Source organism: Urocampus carinirostris, chromosome 10, assembly GCF_059441175.1.
Source record: "Urocampus carinirostris isolate Australia breed hairy pipefish chromosome 10, RoL_Ucar_1.0, whole genome shotgun sequence".
NCBI lineage: Eukaryota > Metazoa > Chordata > Actinopteri > Syngnathiformes > Syngnathidae > Urocampus > Urocampus carinirostris.
In genome coordinates, this window is record NC_142358.1 from 18,318,424 (window position 1) to 18,335,730 (window position 17,307).

The 17,307-nt window shown below is 40.6% G+C and overlaps 1 protein-coding gene across 1 annotated transcript in view; it reads left to right on the plus strand.

Annotated features, from left to right (window-relative positions):
- npas1 (neuronal PAS domain protein 1) overlaps nt 1–17,307 on the plus strand; it is a 101,053-nt gene that overhangs the window by 11,804 nt on the left and 71,942 nt on the right. Inside the window, exons 2-3 of the mRNA XM_088345379.1 lie at nt 9,650–9,817; nt 15,754–15,992. Of these exons, the coding sequence (XP_088201505.1) occupies nt 9,723–9,817; nt 15,754–15,992 (334 nt within the window). The 5' untranslated portion in view covers nt 9,650–9,722. The remainder of the gene's footprint in view (nt 1–9,649; nt 9,818–15,753; nt 15,993–17,307) is intronic.

The following is a 17,307-nucleotide window of genomic DNA, read 5'->3' on the forward strand; positions in this document are numbered from 1 at the left end:
TTGCTACATCTTGCCTTATATTGGACATTGACTGTCTGCCTAAAATATTATCCTCCAGAATATCTTTCATATGGCATTTTTATGTGGACTCTGCTTTTACCTTCGGTTTAGCATAATTATTATAGGCGCTCTTATGGTGCTTGTGTATGCCGCAGAAAGGCCTGAAAAATGTCTTGTGTAAACCTCATCGGAATCCAGTTTGTATTATAAAACGCGAGCCACAATTTGCTTGGATTATCAGTGTGCATACCATAAGGCTTTTATTTAACAATTCATTGTCACAATACAGACTATTACACTGCAAAAAAGTTTTATGAATATATATATAATATCGTTTAATATGTCTGCATGAGTACGCATTTTTGTCCTACTTTACAATAACTATACAAGCAGAGCCATCTCCACTCTGAACGATTGCACAAGAATGAGAAAATGAATAGTACATGTATAGAAAAATTGGTATTCAATATTGTATACATCTACTTTTTCGGAATGTATTTGCTGCTAGATGTGAATGCACTATTTGCACTATTGTTACGGTGCACTTACAACCAATGTTCCCTCTAATTTTCCACGGGTCTGAACATTCACACAAAGTCGGTGAGCAACGCTTGAAACAACATCGAGCAACAGCAATCCCTAGTGTGGCATCTAAATCATTATTAAACATGTCCAAAACTTGACATCAAGTTACATTTTGCTCAGTTTCCGGCAATGCAAAAAAATGTTTCACTTTTGAATTAATTGACTAATGTATTATTGCAAAGGTTGTACGGCCTACAAACGTAATTTGTTTTTACAACAATTCTTTCACAAGATTTTCATTTTTTTTTCCTGGTATTTTTTGACACATAATACTGTACTAACATTTTTGGGGGCTTATTTTGTCAGTTGCAAGATACAGAACTGTATTTAATCACATTTTTTAGTGGAAGTACAATGTTGGCAACAAGATTGACTTGGTATAATTGGAAATCATTTGAATGCAACACAAACCTTTTCTTCTTTTTCCCAGTTTTTTTTTCTATTTTTTTTAAATTCCTTTGAAAAAATCTCATTGTGTTTATTTTTTCCTAGCTGTTACTTTTTATGTTTTACTTTGTGTCTTTTTTTTCTTTCTTTCTTTTTTCTCGCTTTTTTCTAAATTCCTCCTTCTTTTTTCGCTTCCTTTTGTTCCTTTTTTCTCAGCTTTTCACTACTTTTTCATTTTGGTATTTTTTTCTTTTTTGTTCTATTCCCCCATCCTTTAAGTCATTATGTGCACAATTTTACATAATATTTGGTCGTGTAGGGATTAAAGAAGCAAAAACAACCTGACAAGCCGATTGGGTCCCAAAAGAGCCGGTTCTCTTTACTGAGCCGAGCCAAAGAAGCCGGTTCTTGAAAAAGTCTACTGACTTTACTTTTCAACTTTGTTCGACATTGACTTCAAAATACCGCATTTAGAAAACAGCGTCAGGGGAACCCGTGTATTTTTACCTTCATGCACTGTAACTTTGACTTAATTCGCTTCTTAATTAGCAATTTCGAGCCCTGATTTTTGTGCGCTGGCTAGATTTTCTTGTGCGCTGAGAATGTGCAGGCAGTGCGCGATTGCGCATGCGCACAACTTAGAGGGAACATTGCTTACAACATGGGTTGGTTTCCAAGCACGACCTTGTATTTATGTTTGTCCTGTATGTATGTATGTCCTGACATATCTTTTTAACTTATTTTCCCTATTTTCTACGTAAACTTATATGTCTTAGATAATATCAAGCCTAAATTCTAATTACTAAATGATAATACTAAAATAGTCAATACTTTTAAGATTTTAAGTCTTACTATAATTGGAAACTAGGGTTGCAAATCTATGAAAGAAAATAAATAGACTGCCATCAAGGTACTTTTTCCCCTCTGTGTCTAATAGTAACTAAGGTTACGATTCAATCATGTGATCGGAAATCTTGCAAAATCATGTAGTTGCTGACTCAGAATCGATCTTGACTACCAATCTAGACTCAGATAAATACAAAGTCTTTTTTTTTTAATTTTACACAAACGTCTGCTCAATTGTGTAACGAATGCGAAGGTCTACAAAGGTATTCAAATGATTTTTTCCAAATTCCGCATGCAAATGTTCATGTATCTGAAAAAAATTAGACAGGATACATCATGACCAGTAAATATTTTTTGAATAAAACGTTAGTTCAGTCTTCTGTAAAACTAGCTTATGACATAGCTTAACATGACTTTCACTTTTAGAAGACAAAAAAACTAATGACGAACAAAACCTGGCGCACTGAGGACATTTGGGTGCAAAGCTATCAATTCAGCGCATCCAAACTGCCACCAGTATGTCAGAGGCCACTCCCTACACATTTTCAACTGGATTTTGGTCTTGGATTTTTCCATACTTCATTTCATGCTTTTGGTTACAATGAAAGCTGAATTGAGCATGAACAGCTCGACCTTGGTTTTACGAGTTTATGATTGATTTTCTTTTTCTTCATGCTTTTGGGGAAACCAGGTCTGTTGCAACAAAACCGTGTCTATTGTCGGCATGTCTTATGCCAGTTTGCTTTTCACAAAGATGCAAAGGACTACTTTCCTGTCCAATCGGCGACTGCAAGGCACATACAAACAATTTACTTCCGTGTACATTGATTAAACTTTACATATATCCAGCGCAAAGGATGAACATACAAACTGCACACAAGGAAGTTTTACCAACTGTTATGCTGCCATGCTTGACCAGGAGACGACCGTCATGAAATTGATTGACACGATTAGGTACTTTTCATGTGCCCACTTGCTCTAGGGCACATTATCAATAATATAAAAGGCTAATGAAAAATAAATAGGTATAGCAGGATAGAGGATAAAAAATGTTGCCCCTGGACAAAGAGGCAGCACGAGTTGACCAAGCCAAAACAAATTAACGTATTTTTCTGCCTATAAGTCATAGGTCGGCTACAACATATAGTTTGATCCAAATAATATTTGTAACAAACTTGAATAACTTTAAAGGGACAGTGTGTAACATTGAGTGCCTTTTTTGGTACAAAAACATTAATTTAGAAAAATAACAAAACATTAATTTGAATACTAGGCAAAAACACATTGATTATCATACCAATGTTAGTTTCTATTTAAAAAAATGTAGGTTAAGATATGTGTATTTCCTTTACATAGTGGAATCCTTACCTCGGTTGCCGCCATGTTTTGTTGGCATCTTACTGCTACGATGAGCTCTGTAGGACTGGATTCCGTTCGCATTAGACAACACAGTGCAATCTAGTGGTCAAATATTAAACACTGGCGCTATAAGAACAGGACTATACAACATGGATATATATTTTGCTTCGGGAAAACAGATGTGATTTGAATAGGTAAAAGCTGAAATGTGTTATTACATACAGTGGAACCTCGGTTCTCGACCATAATCTGTGCCAGAACCCTGTTCGAAAACCGATTTGGTCAATCACCGAAAATCGTTTTTCCCATTAAAAGTAATGTAAAATCGTTTTTAATCCGTTCCAACACCCTGAATGTTTACCATGAATGTTTAACGTAAACATGAAGCTAACCCAGGCTAATCGTACATTTGCGTTATCGTAATCTTCTGTACGAAAGATTACGCTAACATGAACGTGTAAAAATAAAAAAATCAGGTCGTTTACAAGTCATTTAGCACCACAAGTGGCCAGCGCTTTATTGGAAAGGGGGCTCCGTTCCAACACCCTGAATTTTGGGCTCAGTTACAACACTCTGAATGTTTACCTCGAATAATAAAGCTAACCCGGGCTAATCGTACGTTCGCGTTATCGTAATCTTCCGTACAAAAGATAACATGAACGTGTAAAAACAAAAAAATGATTATAAATAGGATTCCTTAACTTTGTGGTGGACGGTGGGGAGAGAAAAATCATCAAAAGTTTTTCAACCTCTTCCAAAACTTGCGGCAGTTGCTTGCTTATAGCGCTAACTTCCTTAGCCGCATCACTCGATTTCACAGCCTCCTTATTCTTTACTATTACTATTTACTAGTTGGACGAACAACTTGTTTTTTTTTCACCTGTCCTGCTTGCACCGACCTTCTTCGGAGGCATAATTAGGGGCTAAAACACCCGTACGCCACTCAGCATCGCGCCCTAGCGTACCGGCGTTCGAACTCCGATTTTTTGACCGAACTGCGAAGCAAGAATTTCTCGAAATCTTTGGTCGAGAACGGATTTGTACGAACTGAGAGGCGTTCGAAAACCGAGGTTCCACTGTATTTATTATTATAAATTGCATGATGAGTGAATTAATAATGTTTTTATTCAAGTTTGCCTTATAATGCAAAATATTTTCTTCTAGAGGTTAAAAATAACATTGTATTAAACCATTACCATTGGTAACTGGTGCCTTCTACTGTTTTGCCCGAAAGCAAGCGTTGTCATATTCTACTGTACATTTAAAACCGTCTTGTTCCATGCCAAAAACTAGCATTGTCTTTTTCTCAATTGCAGGGTAACTTGTATGTTTTTTTTCCCTATTTGATTACGCAAAACAATGTCACAACATGACTTAAGAATCCGCTAATTATTACAGTATCGTAGGCTATCTATAGAAATAAGCATACTGTTAAACATTTGCTTCAAATGCACAAGGAAAGACATAATAGCGTTTTTAAACATCGTTTTTGGCATGTGCTTTCATTGCCTTGGCAGTTCATAATGCTGGGTTTGGCTAACTGGGAGAAAATAGTTTTAAAAGGATAGTTACCAGCATGAATTAGTTTTTTTTTTAACCATAGCAGTGGCCAAACAGTCCTAAATAAAATAAAATGTCAGTTCTCAATTCGTGACATATTTTTACACTCTGTTTTTCTCTTCATTGTTGATTAAAGTACTGCTGTCCACTGTATCTTCCTAGTAAATAATACACAATCACAATCTGTAGTTCACAGTAAGGAAGAGACAATTGATTGTCGTCTCTGGCTATCTTGCGCCCGCTCTTCACCTTTTGCCTGACGGCGGCGAGTGCATTGTCAGTCTCCGCCAGGCTCTGTTGAAGTGTGGGGAAGCTCAGGGGGTTTTAGAGAGATGAGGCATAAAACAAGCATGTCTCCACCTCGGGGAGCCCATGGCGTGGCGGTAAGGGGCCATTGTCGGCTTGCGTGCCGTTTGACTCAAATGTGTTCATTTGCATGACGTCGCTGCCTCCCCGCAGGGATGGCCAGACCTGGCGGAGAGGAGGGGCGCACTAACAAACCTCTGACAGCTGGAGGCCCTAATTAAAATGTCCACGCAGAAAATAAACAAGAACCCGAGCCAAAGCGAATCGAGCGCCTGCGAAAGCTGGCCGCAGTGCCGAGAGAGCGCAGCGCTACGGGGTCACGTCTCCATGAATATGCAGCGGCCCCGGCGACACACTAAAAACACCTGCGGTCGCACTTGATGCCGGTTGATCCCGACAGCTCCTGGCAAAAGGCGCATTCTAGCGCCGAGCGCTTCAAAAAGCCCCCGCTCCGCTTCTCAAATGTTCCCTTTAAGGGGACAACGCGGCAGATTGTAGCGCCCTCCTGACGGCAAAGCCGACGTTCATCCCCCCACCTCGTCAAAGTGGCCGGCTCCATTTGGGCGAGTGCGTTAATGGGCCTGCCCAGACCGCCACAAGGTTATGAGGCTGATTGAATAATTACCTGTGGAGGCCCCCTGTCCATTACGACCCGGATAGAATCGGGAGATGGGAAAGATTGCGCCGGGACAGAAAGATGGAGCGAGAGATCAGACAGGCGTAGATAAGGTCAATTAGGAGATAAACAAAAGGAGCATTTAATGGGGAAAATTCCACGCCTGTGTTTGCGAGCCGCTCAAATTAAAACTCTTCCCTCTGATCTTCATCGCACTGTACTTGATGTGTGTTTATCCCACTGAGATAGAGAAGGTGACAGAGGTGAATGCTGTTCAACAGGAAGGCGCTTCCCGCCGCTTGACCCTGTCTCCCCTGCAGCACACAGAGAGAAATAGTCCAATAATCACGGTGACCGCTGAGCACAATAAGCCTTCAAAGTTAGTCAGGACATTATGTAGGAGTCCTGGGAGCGGACTTTTCTCTTTAAGATAACGTCTGCAGTGCTAATACTGTTGGGGTTCGTTGTTGGGTTCTCCCATTCTGGTTGCCCAAAGACCATTCTTTAAAAAAACACTACAGCTGTAAATCACTTGAAAAGGCACTTTGATACTTTTTTCCATATGTTGGTAAGAAACGATGGAAATGGTTGTTTTAGGATAGGGTTCAAAATGGTACGACTCAGTATGCAATGGTTAATTTTTTGTTTCCATTTTACGTCTACTTGAACTCACGGTTCATGGACCTTTTAACCGCATGGGTCATCAGGGCACCACTGAGGACACAACTCTGGACAGCTCTCTACACTGTTGATGTCTCCTGGCCTGAATTTGGGTTGTGGCAAAATTGGCACCTGTCCCTTCCTTGAAGTTTTTGGCGCAGTTCTTTTTATGTCTTCTTCTTCAGCCCCCTTGGGCTACACCCTGGAAAATGATCTTGGCATGTCTTGATGATCTTGTGACGTGACCATACCGATGCAGTTTTCGTTTGTGAACAATTGGCAAAATTGCATGGATCTGATCTTTGATTTCACTGCACTGTTCTTGTCTCTCAAGATTAGTTTTAATCTAGCAAGTGTGACTGTTGTTTAAGCCATCCTGGCAATGAGTTCAGGTCCTGACCCTTCTTATGATATGAAAACTCCAATATACATAAATTAGGTGACAGGTTCAAGCTCTTGGCGGTTGATGGTGATGTTTTGGGCGATACCTTGGATGTTGTTGGTTATTACTTTTTTTTCTGTGCTGATTCCCATCCCATATGGGGTTGATCCTTCGTCCAAGTGATTGACCAGATCTCTGAGTTCCTGCTCTTCTCAATGTTATAGATGTTCCATTACCTTTCAAGGTACATCACTCCAATAAACGATCATTTGTTTACTATTGGTTTGAAAAAATCCTGTTCAAGCTATTTGTCTGACACCCATAAAAACACTTATCCACAACTTCCAATTAAATATAAGAAAAGCACCAACATAGATGCCAAAGACCAATGGCCTGAATAGAAAAACCTGACATCCCTACGTATGCATCAAAACATATTTTTTTTATAACTGTCTTGGGTGTATTCCCAAACCACAAGAGTCTTAGGGGCACCATCTTCCACGGTGTGTCCTGGGCAAGTACAGCCTGGCAGTGCCCATCCTTCTTACTTCACCTCAAGTTACTGCTACTGCATTTTTATTATCTGTTGGAACACAGAAGGGAAGAGAAAGGCTAACACATTTTTCAGGAATATAAAAGGATCTGTACATGTCAACCATGACCCTACATTTTCTGTTTGAATAATCAATTATATATTTTTTGTTTTTCTACATTTGTAAAATAACAAACAAATAGTCTATCTGGATCAGACTGTATAACTTAATATCATACCAGTGTAGCGTGGTGAAGCATAACCTGTTTTTGCATCTGTCGATCCACCCATTCATCATCTATTTCTAATCGTACATAATATGGGCGCAGGTGAGCTTCATCCTCCTCACCCATCTGGCCTTTGTCTGAGGGACAGGGCCGAGCTCAGACTGGCCGTCTGCCAACTGTACATCTCGGATTCCACTCTATTGTCTTATATATTGCTTTCTGCTCTGATTGCAGTTTAATTTCTGCCAACCAGTTGGTGTGTAGCCATCTAGCTCCATCTCTCAAATCTGTAATAAGTGAATAATCACCTATGTTGTTGTTGTATTTCGTTTATTTTTCTTCATTACAGAATTAACAAATCACCAGAAAAGAAAAAAGATTGTCAGGTTAAAGCCAAAGGCTGTGGGAAATCGTATTTCTTCAATTTTCAAACATATATTTCAACTATTCAAATGATTATTTTGTGGGAATGGACTTTAACATTCACATGGCACCTGCAAAGATACTGCACACTACTTCAGATCTATGTATGGATTGAAATGATCTAAGACATGGGGATGTCAAACGAGAGTTTGGACGGCAGCCAGTGACCCAACGTCCCTGTTCAACAACCAATCCATTTGACTCTGCTGTCGTTGAACGCGGTCCAAGAGCTTGTCGCGCATATATTCTTACGTTGGACCACACAGCTCCATTGACTGTCAATCTGGTCCGGCTCCCCACACTGCGGTGAGTTAATCCAGCTCGGCCACAGTTTGAGTGGAGAGCGGGAACGAGAGAAGGCATTTCATGCCCAAGGGCATGACTCGCTGGCGCTAGGGGCCACACAAGCCCTTTAAATGTCAACATAGCACAGAGGGGATGGAGAAGGCAACTCGGGGGTGTAGGAAGTGTGTGGTTGATGAGCAGGGATGAAAATGTGCTGATGTTTGACAGAAGGACTTTTTTTTTATTGTGACTTTTTAAGGCTTTAATGTAACGAGCTTTTCTCTCAAATCCAACCTTCATCAAGAAAAATAATGGAAAATTTAATTTACAGTGACTTGCTTTGAGAGAGCTTCGGTTTACGTCATTCAAGGTTACAAATGGTCCGCAATGAATTAGATCATCACTGTCTGGCACTATCCTTGCATCTCCAAAACCACCACTTTTCGGGAAATCAGATTTTGAGTTATCTGCCAAGGCATTTTTAGAGTAGGCCTTTCTAGCTGGTCTAATAGTTGGAGATTAATGCACAAATAAGATTTCTTTTACGGCTGATGAATGATTTCTCCTGCTGTGGATTTTTTGCACAGGAGGTCAGAGTGCTCTTTGCCTGTTTTCACTTATATATGTCTTTTAAATTCATCAATTCGGAGGTGAAAAGATCCTATAAAACTCCCGCTGTGTTAAAAAAGAGATCTGAACGTTACCGACCATATAACTAATGTAGCCAATAGGTGGAAAATATGAATATGACACTATCTGGGCATACATTACAATATTTGCACAGCACAAGAACATTTGAATTAATGCTTTTTCCATTTGATATTTTTTAATAACGGTGTGGATTTTAAGGGAAAATATGTTTTAATAGTGATTTGAATCAAACTTGCTGGCTTGTTGACCCGTCTTTTATTTGTCTGAAAATAAAACATTTTCAATATTGGCGATTGTATTCACATCAAATATCAGTAAAACTAAAATAAGAATAGTTGAATTGTCTACTATTGGTAAGGGAATTACGCAATATTAGTAATTGTATTCATACACTATATAAATAAAGTTTAAAAAAAAAACAATCATGCATTTTAATGGAGTTGTACCACATCAAAACCCAATCAATCGAAGCATTAAATCGTTTCACAAAGCCATGATTTTGCATTCATTTCATTGGACAATTGTCATTTGGCGTCCAACAAGGTTCAATCCTCCAGACATATCTGTTTCAATTGTATCGGCTGCCCTTTGGTGCTATTTTTAGAACATATGGTAGTAAGTTCCTCTGTTATGTGGATGATTGTTAGGTCCATATCTTGCTGAGGCCACTGAAGGATAATCAAGAGCCAGATGGCACTGAAATTATTGAATAACGATAAAAAAGGAAAGCATGAAAAAAACGCTCCAAATGGCACTTGCCATTCTGTTGGCTTTGGCCCCAATGGCTCCTTATCCAATTGTGCCCTTAACCAAATATTTTCTCCATCCAGGTCCAAGTCTGTGCCATCGCCCGCCAATCAGAGCCTTCGTTAACAGCGGCACGGGTGACACAACGGGAAAAGGATGGCCGCCATGCCCTTTGTCAGTGAGGGGAAGTGCGTGAGCGTGGAATGGGATTTCCTGCAAGGACTTCTGGCCAAACCTCCTACCCTACCCTGGTGAGACAACACACACACACACATAAATTGAATGATACCATTTAAGCCTCGGCGCATGCCTATGAATTCATCCACGCAAGGTGAAACGCGCCCATCGACACGCAGAAAACAAACTGTATCGATGCAGTGCCAGCCCCGGGAAGACAAGAGCGCTTCAAAAATCTGAGGCGTATTCTTGGTCACCCTGTCAATCGAGCTGGCACCGCCAATCTGCGCCCCTTTGGCAGGAGATTAAGCAAATTTAGCAGGAATTATTAATGGGAAGTCAGTTAGGGGCGGATATAAAAACTAAGCAGAATCAATATCTAGGTATCGATTGTTCTCTGTGGTTGGGGTCGTGGCTGTATAATGAGATGATACAATGGGCTAACACACACACACGCGCAAGTCCACACACTATTCATATGAATATATATATATATATATATATATATATATATATATATATATATATATATATATAGATCATTTGGACATGTCTAATTTATATGTAGTCCACAGGCAGAATAAGCTTGGGCACCCCTGATCTACGGCGTCCATGATCATAATGTTTTGTACAATTTCCACTGTGAAAATGTACACATTTTAATTATCTAATCTCATTATCTCATTAGCTGCACCGCTTAGATCCCAGCAATCATTGGGCAGTGGGCAAGGGACACCCTGAACTGGTTGCCAGCCATTCGCAGGGCACCCAGGGACATTCACACCTAGGGACAATTTGGGGCAAGCCACTTTATATGCATGTCTTTGGAATGTGGGAGGAAACCGGAGTGCCTGGAGGAAACCCACGCAAGCACGGAGAGAACATACAAACTCCGCACAGGAAGTCCGGTAGCTGGATTTGAACCCACACAGGAGGTTCCCAAGACCCTAGAACTGTGCCGCACACGCGCTAACCCCTGCGCCGCCGTGCTGCTCATTTTAATTACACAACATTAGAAATGTGTTATTAACTTTTTAACCTAAATGAACTTTCAAATAAACTTGCATTGTTTCGGTTTGGTTTGTACTACACAATACAGGGACATCTAGTGTCCTTCAAAGCAAGGGTGTCAAAATCACAGCCTGGGGGCCAATTGTGGCCCATGTCATGATAGTTTGCGGCACCCGCCTTATTGTGAAATCTTAAAGTGTCAATGTGTATTATTAAAATACACCCGGTGGTAAAATTTAAAAAACTAAAATCTATTGTTATGAGAAATTTGCATTTATTTCGCATATCTTTAGCCTCACCTAGAAGGACATGACACAATTGTCCGCCATTTTGCTGCTACGGGTGCCCTAAAAAAACAAAAAACCTCGCACAAGGCTGGCCAAAGAAATAGAAAGAAAATTGGTATGGTGTGGTCCAGTGTTCCCTCTAAGCTGCGCGCGTGCGCAACTGTGCACTGCTCGCACATTCTCGGCGCACAAGAAAATCTAGCCAGCGCACAAAAATGAGGGCTCAAAATTACTTATTAAGAAGCGACTTAAGTCAAAGTTACAGTGCATTAAGGTAAAAATACACGGGTTCCCCTGACGTTGTGTCCTAAATGCGGTATTTTGAAGTCGAACAAAGTTGAGTAAAGTTAGTAGAGTGTGTCGAGAACAGGCTTCTTCGGCTCAGCTCACTAAAAAGGGTCCTAAACGGCTCTTCAGGTTATTTTTGCTTCTTTAATCCCAACATGACCAAATATTAAGTAAAATTATGCACAAAATGACTTAAAGGAAGGGAGGAATAGAACAAAAAAGAAAAAAATACCAAAATGAAAAAGTAATGAAAAGCTCAGAAAAAAAAGAAACAAAGGGTAGAGAAAAAAGAAGGAAAAATTTAGAAAAAAAGCCAGAAAAAAAGAAAAGAAAGAAATGTAGGAAAGAAGTAAATAGAAAACAAAAAGAAAAAAGTAACAGCTCGGAAAAAATAAACACAATGAGATTTTTTTTAAAGGAATTTAAAAAAAAAAGTAGAAAAAAAACACCAAAAAAAGAATAAAAAGTTTGCGCTCAAATAATTTCCAATCATGTCAGGTGAATCGTGTTGCCAAACTTGGACTTCCACTAAGAAATGTGATTAAGTACAGTTCTGTATCTTAGAACCGACTAAATAAGCCCCCAAAAATGTTAATATTATGCGACAAAATATATCAGGAAATAAAAAGAAATGGATATCTTGTGAAAAAATTGTAAGAACAAATGACGTATGTAGGCCGTACAAGTACATGAGTCAATTCATTCAAAAGAGAAAAATAATGTTGCATTGCCGGAAACTCAGCAAAATGTAACTTGATGTCAAGTTTTGGACATGTTTGATAATTAATTATCTTGCCACACTTGGGATTATGGTGGCTCACTGTTGTTTCAAGCGTTGCCCACCATCTTTGTGTGAACGCTCAGACTCGTGGAAAATTAGAGGGAACATTGGTGTGGTCACTTTGAGGCTCCTCAGATTGTATTCTTTCTTTTGCTTTTCAGCACTCATATCTGGTTGCACTACACAAGCAACATCTAGTAGCCAAATAATACGCACTGTCCCTTTGATGTAAGTGCAGCCAACACAACTTATGGATTTATTTATTACTGACTGATTTATTTTCATGTTAACTCTTAATGCATTTATATTTTTAGATTGTATCTTGTGTAGCATTTTTAACAAGGTATTTGAGAGCAGTGCAAACATTTTAAATGAAAACCCACTTCAGCCCAATCTCATCCAGAACCTAGCCCTGGCAGCCCCAAGTACATAGAGTTTGAGATCCTTGCTTTAAAGACTTTTGAATCACGTCCATTTCTTTACCTCCAGAACCAGTGTATTAGACCAGTGGTACTTTACAAAATTATGCATGGACTTTCCCATTTATATATTACAGATTTAATTCCCCCTATGTTCCTGCTCAAAGCCTTCGTTCTGAAAACACTGGTGTATTAGTTATCCCATAGGTCAAGAAGAGATCCGCAGGTTGGAGAGCGTCCTCCATTCTGGCCCCGGTGCTGTGGAATGCTCTGCCCTCTAGGCTTAAAACACACTTCTATTCTATAGCTTTTTGAATGACGTATATTTCATGTTCACGACGTCTGTGTATCGTTTGTTGATGCCCTTGCAACATCCATTGCAGCTTGGTCATCCTGGAAGGGAGAGTACCTCATTGCATTCCCTTCTCAAGGTTTCTTCATTTTCCTCATGATGAGGTTTTGAGTTTTTCCTTACCCTTGTGTAGGTTTTAGATTAGGGGAGGGTGTAATAATGGTCTGTAGTCTTTACAGCCTTTTGAGACTTCTTGTGATTAAGGTCTATACAAATAAACATGACTTTAACTTTTCTGTACCACAGACTAGTTTAATGTCTGATAACATTCTTGTGGGTTGGCCCAATAATAATATTAGTGGTAACCATAATCGTAATAAGCCCTTAGCCACTGTGTATTCATTAGAACACTAGGGACACTAGATGACATAGGTAAATGCATTACATTTTATCTCATCATCACAGTATATTGACTCACAGTGCCACGTTGTACAACATTGTCTCTGGTGAACTATTTCCCATAATGTACACTGTGAGTTAATATACTGTAATGATGAGATCAACTTGAATGCCTTTTTCTGTGTTGTGGATAAACCTAGTGACTTTGTGGTTAGAATTTGGTGCTCTTACCTATGTGATCCGGGTTCGATCACGGTTGTATCCAATGCTGAGCAAACAGGATCAGCAATATTATTCGACTGATCAATCATTGCTCAATTATGGCAATATACTACAGTAAAACCTCGAAACTTACGCAGACCCTAACTTAAAATGCTTGTGCACACGAATATATGTGGTGTGGGCAAAAACAAGTCTTGTTTTCTTAAGTGACCCACGGCCCGGTACCGGTCCGCGACCCAGTGGTTGCCCACCAGTGTATTGGACAACGGCAAAAAGAAATGCAACTAGGGTATTTTTATCGTGGTACAAACACAATGTTCAGCCGTCTCGTAATTTCAGCAGGATAAGAATCAAACACCGGCGAGGAACGAAAGCGCACCATGCAAACACGCACACACACCTTAGCCTTGTGCACAGCGGCGACACAAATTGTGAAGTGGCGGTGACAACATAATTCCAGCGCTCAGGCCCCATTGAGGAGAGTCAATACCCAATCAGAGAGACAGGCTACCTGAGCCCGGCCCCCTCCGACATCCTCCCCCCTCTCGCCCTTTCTGTCACTGCGCTCCTCCTTCTCCTATTGATCCCTCAATCAAGGCCCCGGCTCACCAGCCCGGGACCAGATGAGGGTGAGGCGAAGTGGGAGGCAAAGTGAGGAAAACGCGTGTGTGTGTGTACATGCGTGCACGTATGGATTTGAAAGCAAATGGCATTATTCGGACTGCGCTGCGGTAGACAGATGAAGGGAGTTTGTGTGTAATTACCGGGCCAATCTGCTGGAGATGGGTCACAATACAGATTGTTTCACTTGAATTGCAGCGGGGGCCATTACCATTCCTTGTATTTACCCGAATGGCATTCGGATTGGCGCGGCGGCGGCTCATTTATCCGTAGAGCCGCTTCACCAACAGGTGGTCGGCGTATGTGTTTTTATCTATCGGCTGACTGAATGATTCTGATGAGCAGGACCGCCGGGTACCCGTTTAGCTAACAAAGATCCAAAACACTATGATCGCGTATGTTTTCGAACAAAAGTGCTCCCTATGGCTGACGAAGATAAGAAATGCCTTATCTATTTAAATTAGAAGTGTGACAACAATGGAAAAGACAGGACAACATTGTGTCTTCAATCTTTCTAAAGCAAATCAACATTTTTTGAACAGACCTGAGAACTCTATTCTACTTACCAATACTGATCTGAAGTCAAGTCACATTTATTTGTATATCCCATATCACAAAAAGGACTGCAAAGACCATAACTACTAAACCCCTGTCAGAAGCCTCCTCGGCATGAGGAAAATAAGAAATGTTGAGAAGGGGCCACACAAGAGATAATTCCCCTTCCAGAATGACCAGGCTGCAACGCATGTTATATTGGGTAATATTACACTAAACATTGTCAACATCAGTAACAAACATAGGTAATAAGTAAAATAGTTCAGACAGCGACAACACGTGTTTCCATCTCAGCCAGCTGGTTAATGCAGATGATACTTCAGGTGCTGGTTCGCTGACTCATCCCGGTTCATTCCCTGCCTCACTCTGCCTTCAGACAGGCAGCCAAAAAGGACAGGAAACAAAAGAATGAGGTCGTCAACACACAGAAACTCTAAAATATAAAAGTGTGTCTATAGTCTAGATTTAAACACTTCCACTGAGGTTGCAACTCTCCTCAGGAGGCAGAGCCTTCAACAGCACTGAAGCCCGAAAAGGAGAACACTCTTGAGCCTGCAGATTTCTTTTTGGCGTCCAGCAAAAAGGCATTAGATTTTATCTTATCATTACACTATTTTTACAACACTGTACATCATGGTCCCATTAGTGTCATTTAGATCCCTAATAGTCTAGTGATTTCACAGTGGATTTAAGCTTAGTATTAATACGTTGTTATTGTTATTGTTACTCATATTATATTAAAATAAATAATATTAATTGAAAATTTTATGGAGTTAGAATATTGTCAGACATGCAACCAGTCTGTGGTACAGAAAAGATTGCAGACCACTGTTTTAAATGACATCGTGGGGGCATAGGGTGCATAGCACATATCCATCCTTCCATCCATCCATTATCTGCACCGCCTTTCCTTAGTAGGGTCGCGGGGGCATAGCACATATACTAAAACAAAACAATATGGCGTGTTACTGTTCCAAAATCACAAACGGTGTTAGAACTTTTACTTTTTTACAAACATGGGTGTGTTTATATCTTCTTGAACATACGATTTACATTGAGCAATTTCAGTCCTTTTCAGTCCTACTTTTTGTTTCATCTGCTATCCATCTTTGATTGTGCGCCTTCCTTTGCACAGTCTGCAGAACCTGCGCAAAGAGAAGTCGCGTAATGCGGCCCGTTCGAGACGCGGGAAGGAGAACTTTGAGTTCTTCGAGCTGGCCAAGATGCTTCCCCTGCCCGGTGCCATCACCAGCCAGCTGGACAAGGCCTCCGTCATCCGGCTCACCATCAGCTACCTGCACATGCGCGCCTTTGCCAGTCAAGGGGACCCGCCCTGGAGTCCCCTGCTGGAGGGAGACAGCAACTGCAGCAAAGGTTAGCAACGCATTCTTGCCATGAACTTGGTCACTATTGACTGTCTGGGGCCATTACCATTCCTTGTATTTACCCAACCGATGTGGCAATAGCTACGGCGGCTTTATCAAAGGGTGGTCTGTGTAGATATTTTCATTTATAAGCTTGACTGAATAATCCACAGGAGCAGGGCTGTCAGATACTCGTTCAGTCTAAAACTATCAAAAACAACTCGATCGTAAACGTTTTGCAACAAAAATCCTGCCTATGGCTGACGAAGCAAAGAAATACACTACATTGGTTCTTAATTTGTTCCAGGATCAGACAAATTACTCATGTAACAAGCGAATTTTCTTGATATCAAAGCTGCCATAGTTGCGGTACTTGGTCTCCTCTCTATCACATTGTAATGTAGGCAAAGGATGGGAGAGCTTAAGACAACTCACATGGCTCTGCAAGTGTAAAGGTTGTTGTGAATGTATAGTGTTCTGAAATTTCCTATCAATTGCCTGTGTGCATGCGTTCAATGCTGATAGTGATTTCTGCCTTCGGAAGAGGGGAGTGCTTATCATTTTCGTTTTTCTTCAGTAATACTCGACTCTTATACTGCTTCGAAATACTGTTTTCCGATGTAGCTTTTAAGCCTGGCATGTTTTTCTGTAGTAGCTTGTTAACATGGGGTTTTTGACGACGGTAATCACACGGTGTATGTATGCATGCCCACCCTTACTTTATATCATCAGTAAAAGTTCTGTTTGCAATAATTTTGAGCGTAAGTTTTGGTGTTTTAACTTGATTATAAAGAAAACAAAATTGCTGCTGTCAGACCAGCCTACGGTAGGACGTCCCGAGAGGATAGGACGTTTCGACAGAACAATGGTCTTCTGAACTTAAGTGAGTAGAGTGCATAGAGTTTTGTTTGGCGAATGTTTTTTGTCGCACCTAGGTTTGCCTAACTTTGCATCCAAGCACATTTGAACCATGTGAGTGACAAAGCAACAGTTCCAACCTTCCCTACAAAACAAATCATTTTCAGTCGTCTATTGGCCCGCATCATTAATAGTCTTTTGCATTTGGGCACACACAGACACGCGCGTTTGCTCCTTCACAAACACGAACGTGCATACGCATTTTAATCGCACAAAGACTTTCCATAGGCGTCTTCCCATCTTCCTGCGTGCGGCACGGCACACAAAGAACTATTGGCGCGTTTTGTAATTACAGGAATTAACTGTTTAACAAGGACGGTGTAATTACACAGCCTGTCTAATTGCCAGCATTACTGAGGGGAAACCACGCAGATGCAATACAATTAGAGGCGCGTGTTTTCGCGTGC